General features: G+C 40.6%; 1 protein-coding gene across 3 annotated transcripts in view; it reads left to right on the top strand.

The window, feature by feature from the left end:
• Positions 1-6,476: 6,476 nt before the first annotated feature.
• METAP1D (methionyl aminopeptidase type 1D, mitochondrial) overlaps positions 6,477-11,445 on the top strand; it is a 44,021-nt gene continuing 39,052 nt past the window's right edge. Inside the window, exon 1 of one of the 3 annotated variants that reach the window (XM_064434444.1) lies at positions 6,477-6,549. Coding sequence is in view for 1 of the 3 variants with exons in the window: in XM_064434445.1 (XP_064290515.1) it covers positions 6,501-6,549 (49 nt within the window). In the remaining 2 variants the exon portion in view is untranslated. Of the gene's footprint in view, positions 6,550-6,834; positions 6,931-11,445 lie in introns of those variants that run through there. The other 2 variants (XM_064434445.1, XM_064434446.1) reach the window with 2 other exon arrangements.

The raw sequence follows: 11,445 nt of genomic DNA, 5'->3' as shown, positions 1-11,445 counted from the left end.
TTCTAAGATGTTGGGATGTGCCTGTGAACTGCAAAACTTCTTGGCATGAAAAATAGGAATAAACTACTTCCTTGAGGTCTAGAAACTGAATCCTTCCATCTTGCAGCAGATTACAGCTTCTGCAGCTCTGCTGCCAGGAAAGACCTTGTCAGTACACCCTAATCCATTACAGTAAATTAAGCCAATTATCTGAAGTAATCTTCATCAGCAAATTAAACTAGCCCCGCTGACTTTGCCTGAAGTGGTCTTAACTGTCTGGACTATCCATTCCCTTGGCAAAGAAAAGAAGGCAATAATCTTGTTGGACAGCTAGAAAGCTACAACAGCTCTTCTGACACTGCTGGGGGGCACATGCCAGTTTCCTTCAGTAGGCTTGTGGGGTGCATCTGTTTGAGCTAACATTTCAGAGACTATGCATTTGTGGTACAATTGCCTAAACACCCACATTTCAGGATGCTGCTGGACAAAGTCCTAGCTTGCCAGTCTGGATATTTTGTTCATAATTTTCAACAGGATAACTTCACCTACAAGTGAACTGCAGGATGCTTGTCTCAGAAGTACACACAGCAGCAACTCCAGCTGTTCAGTGAGTCGTATTGTGAAATTAAAAAGTGTAATACTGTTTATAAAAGTTTAGTAAGTTTTGCGTAATGTTTGTATTTTTGTGTTAACATAACTAAGAACAAGAACCTCCTACTATATTTAAACAAATGCTTTGTGGTGTAGAACACTAGTGTTGTTTGACTTCTGTGTGCTGAGAAGACCAGTGAGCTACTAACAGCTGTCTGTATGGAATTGCAAGTACTGGAGGAGTTTAATTGTGTGGATTTGTGAGCTGACAAATTAACACTGAGGCTTAGTAGCAGCTCTTTCACTCTAGGTTGGGGGCATGAGAATTGGATAGCTGAAATTGAATGCTATTGGAGCCCTCTCCTATTCTGGGCACAATGTGATGCTAAAGTAATCCTGGATTTAAAATATTGTTGTTCAAATACTTAATCTGTTATTCTAGGTTTCTTAAGCACTATTGTTCTTTTCAGTTATTACTAGCTAACAGAAACTTAAAGCAAACACTAATAATAGTTGTATTAATAATAGGCTTATGTGACTTTTTTTCTGCATTTTGATAAAATCCAGATTCTTTAATCACTTCTCTCAAATTTCAAGTGAAACTTTTCACAACATACTGGTAAAGCACTTTAGAGATTTTTTTACATTTGAATATTCAGAATGTTCATAAGATCTCTGAGTATATTTATGAAGGTTTTCTTTGTAGATGCTTCTGGCATCAGGATGTTGGTATGTTCATCTATCACTTACAAATCCAGCTGTGTCAACAGTGAATCTACTTCAAAAAATTCAGTAAAATAGTGAATTTAGTTCAATTGACAGACACAAATTTTCTTCCAATATAAAGGTATTGTCAACAGTGCTAATACAAGATTTTGTCCTAAGAGGTAAATAAAGCTCTGAGAAGTGTTTTGTGTTCAGAAGCCTGGGTCAAACTGTTCCCTTTCAGGTATTTTGAAACATAAAAGTTACCTACTGCAGATAGTAGGAAACAACTTGTTCAACAACTAATAATCTCAAGAAATACAACAGAATACCTATAGCTTCAGAACTGAGAAAGCAAACTGCCAGGATCTGCAGGACTTGAAGGACACTAAGTGCTGTAGTTGGAGGAATAAAGGTCTGTGTGTTGCTGAAGGAGTGTCTTGGGCAGCAAGTGTCTTTGCCTCCTATGAACCAGCACACAAAGCTGCTATGTGGCAGTTTAGGCAATTCAAGACTGACCTATTGTCTCTCTCTGCAATAGCAGCAGGAGGGTAAGCAGCCCATAATGTCTGTATGAAGGATTTCTGTGTGCTTATATAGATTTTTTTCAATTCCTTTTTTTGTCTCTCACTGAGACTTTGTTGTTCTTTATGCTTCTCCTTTATCATTTTTTATGGCTGTCAGACACTACAAAGCTTGAAAATCTTATGTTGCATATTCTGCCATTTTTACCTTTCCTCTCAGTGTCAGTTCTGATCTGCTTGCTTCAGTATCAAACTGTTGGAACTACAAAATACCTGTTACATTGGTAAGCCTATCATATAAAATCTTGGAGTTTCAGTTTTCAAATTTAAAATTATTCTGTAATGCTACTGCTTTGTGAAACATTGCTTGCTAGGCTAATTTGAACTTGAAGTTGGAAAAAAGACAGCATAATAAATATTAACATCTGTATCTCATAAGCAAGTATGTGTTGCAGATATTTCCACTTTCTGAAAAAAATGAGCCTCAAGTCATCAAAATATTTTTCCCTATGCTTTCATTCATGATTTTCAGTAATTTCAGCTGGTTTACAGTGCTATCTCTTTTCTCCAATGATCAGAAAGATTTCAGTCTAACCCTGAGTTCTTTCTATTAAAACACTCAATTTACAAAAGGCAGTTAACCACACCAGTGACAATATTTGAAATTGTGAGGCTAAAAATCTAGTGCAGCCAGTAAAAATGGAAGGCTATTACACAAAGCAGTACAAATAGGTGCAAGCTTGGCTCAGGCAGGGCATGCTATCTGCCATCATACTGGCTTATAACTGGTGGGAAAATTGTAGGAATGAGCTTACCTCCCTATCACTCATCTTTTTTTACAAAATAAGAAAAAAAATACAACTACCAGTTTCTGCTCATAGCTACTCATTCAAATACATGCTTACCAGGTTCTTTGTTCCTTACACTAAAGCCTTCAGGAATACACGTTGCGAGAAACAAGATTACACACTGTAGCTGAGCTTCCTTTTAGATCTAGAATGGTGCAAACTAGGTACAAAGGCTCATTAATCTAACAGTTTTCCATGTTCAAAATATGTTTAATTCTCCAAACCAGAGGCAGAGAGAAAGGTTGCAAAAATGTCCTACACTGATTCCTCAAAGCTCATTTCACATATAAGGCTCCCACCCAAACTGGAGCAATCTCAGGTAACGACACTATGAAGACAAAGCCTTGGGAAGAGGATTCAGAAATCCCTCTTTGCTTGTACAAAAAATCTATATAGCAGGAGCAGTACTGTGCACTGTTTTTTTTTCTGAGTAGCACTAGCTTCTTTCTTCAGTAAATAAAGAACATGTAATGCTGTAAACATTCCTCACACAGGAGGTATACGCTCCATTTGTGGTTGTTGCACAGTTTGAGCTGAAGAGATAAAATGTAAAGAAAATCTAGATCAATGGGAAGAGCTTGACATCCCTTTTTTGTTTCTAAATGGTAGGGCAATAAGGGAGATATTCCATGTTCAAGCTGCTATTTTTAGCTGCTTCCCTTTTTTCTAGTTAGGCTTTTCTCTGAGCTATATGGGGTTTTCATGTTTTAAAACTTCAGTTTCATAGAAAAGAGTAAATCTTTGCCTAGAATGAATTTAATATGATGGGGACCTGTAAATATGTTATTTCTCTTTCCCTCAAGGTGTAATTTAAGTTTTATTTAGTGTAGCTTTATCTGGTTATATATATATATTGTATCACTAATGTAAGAGATTTCTGGGTTTTTGCAAGTTCAGGGCTCCAAACTCTCTCACCCTGCATCAGATTAACATCATTGCTGAAACAACAAACACCTATTTGTGATTAGAGCAGGACCCAAACAGCACCAGTCAGATCAGCAAAAGCTGTTGTGGAAGTAAATAATCTTTTACGACAGTCTTGGATAGGAAAGTCTAAGCTTCTATACTTAAACTAGAAGTGTGTTTCTACATTGCTCTCTAAAAGATTTTGTGTGTGCATAAGATACAACTCTGTTGTTGACCGGCTGTTACAGACTGCTTTGAAACTTGCATGTAAAAACCTCGCTTTGTCTTCTTTAGCACACTTTTGCTTATTTTAATATCAGCCTGCCCAATTTTGGGAAGAAATAAAGTTGAGATTCTACATTTAGTGCTTGGTGGCTTTCACAGCACAGAACCAATGCAAGTGAGATGGGATGTGAAACATTCTTCAAGGACGTGTTGAATAAACCCTGGGCTGAAAAGTCATTTCTCCAAAACTGCCTCTCAACCTGACGCTCAGGCCATCTTGAGGCATCACTGTCCATCTTAAACATTTCAGGGGGATTTGTCAATTGTAACCAAAAGACAATTATACACATGAAGAAGAAAGAGATGTGTTTGCTTTTGGTGACAACTTGAACGCAGTGGAGTATGATTTTTTTCAGGTTTGCTGTGTTAGGATCGGGTATGTCTCTCTTTTCAGAGATACTCACCCTCGTTTTACTGCTTTAAAGGTCCTAAAAACGATAGCTGTTGTTTGTAGTTCTTAGCAAAAGGAGAAAACCTGCATCTAAGCGTAAATTAGAGACTACTGAATAATGACTGTTGTTAGGCTTAAGATGCATCCAGAGACTGCAGAAATTACACAGTTTGCTTGAAATGTAATTGATCGTAATTTGATTGATCCCCTCTTATTTTCTGGCATGCAAAAATAATTGGTCCAATCTAACCACTAGTCAGTACCTACAAGTATTTGTGAAATAGCCTGACACTTAAGGACAAGGTAATTACAAATCTTGTAGCAGCATAACTAGAATTGCCTCCATTTTCTTATGCCATCAACCAATTTTCAGGCTGTTACAATAAGGAATTTAGGGCTTACACATACAGAAAAAAAACCAAGCATTCACTTCATTTTCTCTAACAGTGGCCTCGTTCCACTGAGTGGGAAATACTTGCTGACTCAAATAAGAAAGGTGAGACTAGGCTACCTTAGAGCTCTCTGGTTTTCTCCTTCAGTGACAGTTGAGGGAAACGTGGCTAATTACTCATCATACATGAATACTTTCATGTGAAGTGTGCTGTTCTCTTTAAGCACACACAAGGACACCCACCCACTCAAGAGTATATGTAGTTGCTTAGGCCAAGCAGCAGAATGTGTGATTGCTTTACACTGCACATTGATGTTACAGAACTAGTGGTTGAGTGTCTGGATTCCTAAAGCCTTGCTGAGATACAAAAGAGGATACAATTATGCTCCTAAAAGACTATACTATGTGGTAGAATTAGGAGCAAAGTGAAGCCGTGCACATTCTGGCCCTGCAAATGAAATGTGTGCATGGCTCTCACCAGTGAGCAGTGGGTAGCGGTGCTCACGAGGTGTAACTGATCAGCTTAGCAATGCTTTCTCTAGATTTATTTCTCTATGTTTATTTCTGTGAAAATCTTACCATTCTCCCTTCACTGAACAATGATGATGAAACACGTCAGTTCATGCAGCATGTGGCTATAAGAAGTGGAATATTTTATTTTTTGGAGGCAGTGTAAGGTATTGTATTGATCTTTAAACTGCTGTGTGGTCTGGATATAAGCTATATGATAGGCTACCTATCATGCCGTGGCAGCTGATTAAGAGATGCACTTTTATAGCAAACTTTAAGAGGATCACAGCATATATATATATATATATATATATTTTTTTTTTTTTTTTTTTTTTTTTTAATCAAAGCCTGCTTGGACTTTGCTCCTTAAAATCAGAAATGCTTGAAGTGTAACTTTTGAGTTCATACTTTTTGGGGGCCTTTTCTAAAGCACATATGCTTTAGAATAATAAATATGCTCAGCATTCCCATCCACCTTGGGCTTTGAGTCTGTTCTTAGCTAAATCATAAAACTTGTACATGGGACATTAAAAACTACTAATGGCTGTACCAGGAGGTAAATAAATCTGGAGATAAACAGCCCGAGTTCTAATTTGACAATTAACTTACTTATTCCGCAGTTTGCCACTCTGTGTGTACACATGAATGTATGTAAGGACACAGAGACCATTACATGTGTACGAGGATGTAAGGAAGGATTACTTCCATATTTTGGAATGCATCCAGGTGGATTATGAATGTCTCCAGAGAAGAAGACTCCAGCCCTTCCCTGGGCAGCCTGCTCCAGTGCTCTGCCACCCTCAACATATTAACACTCCTCGTGTTAATATCAAACTTGTGTTATAGTTACGGCCATTGCTCCTCATCCTGTCACTCGGCACAGCTGGAAAAGGCACCGTCCTCTTGGCACCTGCCTTCGAGGTATTCCTTTGCATTAATTAGTTCATAAAGAGTAGTTCATATTTTATTCACAAAAGTACAAGTTGTGAGGAAGGTGGTGGTATTTGCTTGCTTATTTGGTTGGGTTTTGTTTATTTTTTAAGGGCAAGAAATTATGAGATAGCTCCAGCCCTCATGGAGTAGCATGGCTGCACTCACGCGGGACCGAGTCCCACTTTCGGCAGCTCTGTCCCGCTGCCGTGTCTCCCGCTGCGGAGGGACAGTGAGCACTCCCGCAGGGGATGGTGAGCTGGGGCCGTACGGAAGGGCAGAGAGCAGCACGGCGGGGCACAGCGAGCCGCGGCCGGGCGGAGCTGCCCGCCCGCCGCCCTCACACCAGCCGCCCTCACGCCCGCCGCCCTCACACCGGCCCAGGGCGGGCGGGGGGCGCTCCCGGCCCGCCGCCGCGCGCGCCCACGTGACCGCCTCACATGGGCAGCATGGCGGCGCCCAGAGCCGCCCGCGCGCTGCGGAGCGGAGGTGAGTGCGCGCCGCCGCCGCCGCCGCCGGGGTGAGGCGCGGGCCCGACCGCCGCTCTGCCCTTCCCGCCGGCCGCCGCTCTGCCCTTCCCGCCGGCCGCCGCCGCGCCGCTGCTCAGTCGGGGCTCGCTTTGAAATCCAGGAGCGAAAGGTCCCGCCGCCGCCGCGCCTGCCGAGGGCTGCGAGAGAGCGCTCCGCCGGGCCGGGCGCGCGAAGTTGCCCGGGCGGGGGGCGGTGAGGGCTCGGCGGCTGCTGAGGCGCGCTCCCCCGGCGCTCTGCTCGGCGTGGCGCAGGCACACGGCCGCTCCCGGGGACCCCGCGGCGGGGGACGGCCGTGGGAATGTTTTGCTCTACTTCTGCTGTGGTGATTTCTGCTGCTGAAGTAATCTGACATAAGTATACGTGTTTCTTCTACCAGCCCGGTCAAGTGCAGAGCTTCTTAGCTGCTGGCTCGCCCGCCTGTGTAATGGCTTGTCAGGCCCGTTGTCCCCGTGCCCTGAGTTCTCCGACGAGCACTTTTCTACCACATAACCTTTCACAAGCTAAAGTAGCTAAAGTCGTGTGCCCGTGTCCTACATGGGTCTTCAGCCCCATGCGCACTTAAAAGCCCCATGTCCGTCACCCATTTAAAAGAACCCAGCGAATTACATTTGTTAAGCCTTCCCACCCTCCGTTCAGGCATCAGCCCTTGTTCAGCTTCCCATGGGGATACGCTTTTACCGAGACTTGAGAAAGTGAAACTGTCACAGTTAAGACAAGACCGATTAAACGAAATCCAGTTTTCCCCGAATTGGACAGTTCAGTATAATTTAATTTGCAAATACTGAAAGACAAAAGTAATTTAAATTAGGTTTCTGTTCACCTAAGGGTATCTGTTCTACCTTAATTGAACAAAAATTACTTTTTTATAGCCTCTTATGTATGTTCTTTTTAATATATCTGATGTTACATTTTTATAAATGATGAAAGTTTTCTTTATTATGGAATTGTTTCTGCATAAATGCATTTGAACAGCAGAGATCTTGGAAGTTGTGTACTGATTAAATGCTTTATCCACATATCAGAAGGACTTAGGCTAGCCTAAAAAAACCCTTTATTAAAAAAGAAAATTGACTTAAAAATACTAAGGAATTAAAAAGCACTTTTCATGTATAGGGAAGTTATTTGAATAGTCTCTGCCTTGCTAATGTCAGAATTCAAACCCTTTCAACCCAAGGAGAAGGCACACATTTGTGGTTTCCACAAATCTTTGTGAAATTCTGTATGCTCAAATGCTGCATTTCAGAGTGGACTAGCAGTGGGTTGAACTGCAATTTAGCAGTCACCTTTTCTTGAAGAGTATTCAAAAAAAAATTTTACAGGTGATGCACAGGACTGTGAATTGAATTTACTGTTTTGTAAAAGAAAACTAGGAAGCACCCAGAGCACAGGCTCTGTCACTGTCACAGTTTGTAGTTAGAAATAGTATGGATTGTGTGCTGATTCACTGGCTTGCAAATGCTCTGATTAGATATTATCACAGTTTCAGGTATGACCGTAATTGAATCTGTGCTACTTTATTGCAATAAAGTAGGATACATGAAAGAACTGCATTGATATCTACAGTTATATCTTAGATGATTTAAAGCATAGTAATCTCTTACAGATCTATTTATTTTATACAGGTGAATTATTGTAGAGTAGAAACCCCTGATTTCTTATAATGAAATTTCAGGGTTTCAAGCCACAGGGAAATAATAGATGAGAAGTCATCCCATGTAAATTGAGTTACTTTTGTGTTCCATACTGATATAACTGATTCCTGATCTTGCTTCCCTAGCAAGAATAAGAATTCTGTGCTAAGCCGTGTGACTTACTTTGGGCCAGGTGTTTAAAGTCAATTCAGTATAGACTGGTGGGGTGTGATACATCCCTGCATATGTAGTTTGTGTTCCCAGGCTGGCTGTTTGCTTGCTAAGGGGCTGAGTGCCTTGTTCAGCCCCTTGTGGAACTGGGAATTTGTCCACAGGCTCCTCAGTGGGGAACCTGGAAACTGCACCTGACCAGAACTATATCTGTCTCCAGCATCACAGAATATGAGAGGTTGTGAGATCCTTCTTCTTCTGTGACTATAGAGCCTTTCGGAGATGTTTGTTTTCAAAATTTTTCTGAGAATGTTACTCTTTCCCCACTGTGAGTAAAATGAGGAGGAAATGCCCTACATATTTTTTATTTTATAGAAACAGAGTGATATAGCTGGAGTTGATTCTGTTACAGTACAGCTTCAAGGCCTCACACTTTCAAGTTTGCCCAGAAGTGCCAAGTGTCATTAGAAATAAGTTGGGATTTTGGGATTTGCTTTTTTTTTTTTTTTTTTCCCCCTTTTTTTGGGTTGTGTAGGTCACCAGTTTGGTTTACAAGCCCTGTCAGTAATGCATGGTTGAGTATTTTCTATATTTCATAGTTAGGTTAGCCAAAACAGTGTATATTAAAGCAATAATAAACTCTTCTCCAGAAGGGTATTTATATGAAAATCATCAAACTATCCTGAAGCACTACACAAGTTACAAACATTAGTTGGACTAATAAAGAAGGTGTAGCAAGTAACTGAGGCAATGTGATCTGGTTTATATGCTCTAGATAAGAGTGCAGACAAGTAATTTGACATAGTTTTTCTTTCTGGTCAGACATGGCTTTGACATTTAGGATGGTAAAACTGGTCATGAACTTTTAAATTGCCATTTTATGTTGGACTCTGCATGTTACTGTACAGAAGTGTGCTGTGGGGTCTCCATCTGGGAAGTGATTAAATAAATAAAGTACCTGCTTTACTGAATCTTTTACTGGGCAGTGTTTCTGATACAGCTAATTTCTCGCATTTTTTTAATCTGCAGACCTTGGTAATGCTCCTGATTTTATAAAATTCAAACTTTTCAGTATTTCTAAGAGGAAGTAAAAGGACTCAAAAGTAGATTATTTTCTTTTTTTTTCACCCTGAAATGAAAATATTCATTTCAGATTATTTTTTGCTGCCATAAGCTACTGAATCAGTCTGTTTCCATCTTCCTGGTGGTTCATTTTGAAACAGGAGCTATATTTCTCTTTTTTTTATTATAGCTTGCTATTTGATAAGCATATTTAACCACAAATTTCAGCATATTAGGTACCATTCTCATGTTAAGAATGAATCATATAAATCTTCTTACCACTATTTATATTCAAATGGTAGAATTATCACTTTGTATTTTTCTCACTGTTAAAAAGAAATTCAGAAATGTACAACTCAAACAATTAATACTCACCTATAGTAACTTCCAGTACTTTTAACCTAATGTTTTTTAAAAAATTAACCATAGACTATACATATAACAGTTTTGGGGAGACTTGACTGTTTCCTGGTATTCCAGCCTTACAATTAAATATGTCCTGTAATTCTGTTTTTTTTTTGTTGTTGTTGGCAAATGAGAAAAAGTGGTTTAAGACTTGTGCAAGAGAGTTTTCAAGATCTAATGTACTTAGCTGCACTGTGCAATATATGAGTTGGGCAATTAGCTGGAAGAAAATATTAATTCACATTTTCCATTAATTTGTAGACAGACTCATGTCTCCAGAATTTAACATTAGCATTATGAGCTGCAAGTGATGCATGGTGGAAGTTCAAACCATTTGATTGTAGTACACTTTCAACATTTTTTAAATGATCCTAAGGTAGTTTCATCCCTGTCTGGAAAATAATCAGGCAGGCGAGGAATTATTCCCATTTCAACTGTGCAGCAGCTCTGGGGAAGACATGCACTTTCATGGTTTGAGGCATGAGAGAAAAATATTCCCCTTTCAATAAAGTGTTTAATCGTTCTCTTCTCTCAGTTGAGAGGTAATGTATTGTTGGCAGCACACAGTGTCTTTCTTTCTTACGAGATCCATCACTTCTGGGTGTGGGTGGATGTGTAGGGTGTGGTTTCTCTGTGAGCTTAGGTTTCTCAGCATTAGCTAAGGTTGTCTTTAAATGAAGGAAAGTCATTAACAGATGTCCTGGACAGCTGCTGAAAACCAACATTTTCTGCCACATCAACAGCTTTAGTGACCCACACCTACTCTTGTAGCCATTCATTTCAGACTAAGTTCTTTCTCCTTTGTAGGAAGGTGCCCGTTGCCCTGGCACCAGAGCATCACCGTTGTGGCTACAGCTAAAACCCACATGGAGACAAAGTTAATGATGAGTTCCTGAGGAGTACTTAGTTTCAGCTTTTTGTGAATGCTTTCCCTGCTCTGCATGCCTTGTATCTTGGGTGCCCAGGTCCTGGTACTGTCCTGTATCTGCCAGTGTTTAGTCTATGATAAATGTATTACACATGTACATTTTCATGAGCCAGAAGTTAAGGAAAGTGAGCCCAGCCATAATCCTTCAGGCAAAATTGACCTTGTTTGGAAATTTATTTTGTATGTAGCACTCTTTAATTTTGCAGAATTCTCCTTAAAGCTCACCTGGAGCTTTCTCTAAGCAGAAAAGAGCTACTTCCTCTTTGCATTCCTATGGCAGAGCTCTGAGGCTTTTCCACCATCTGCAGGAGCTTGCTGCCCTGGTGTGGTGATTCACTGAAGGGCCATTGTCCAGCTTTGTGCAGAGGCTACTGACCCTGAAGGAAAATACCATGAAGCTCTGAGAATGACTCTAGCAAGAAAGTGGGATGCCCCATTGTAGGGAGCTGTCTTGCTGCTGTGTTTCCAAATTGGATTTTGCAGTGCTGTCTCTGTCTTCACAGATGGACATGGGGATGTCTGGAGTGAGGACTGTTGGCATGCACAACTTCCACACTGCCTGCCAGAGCCTGTTGTCCTCTGGCATTTCCTCACCTGGCTGCAGGTGTAGAAACAAAGGCTCAACATAATACCATGTAATAGGGTAGAAAGTCTGAAA

The sequence above is a fragment of the Passer domesticus genome, chromosome 10, assembly GCF_036417665.1.
Source record: "Passer domesticus isolate bPasDom1 chromosome 10, bPasDom1.hap1, whole genome shotgun sequence".
Classification (NCBI taxonomy): domain Eukaryota; kingdom Metazoa; phylum Chordata; class Aves; order Passeriformes; family Passeridae; genus Passer; species Passer domesticus.
This window is presented reverse-complemented; position numbering and strand designations above follow the sequence as displayed.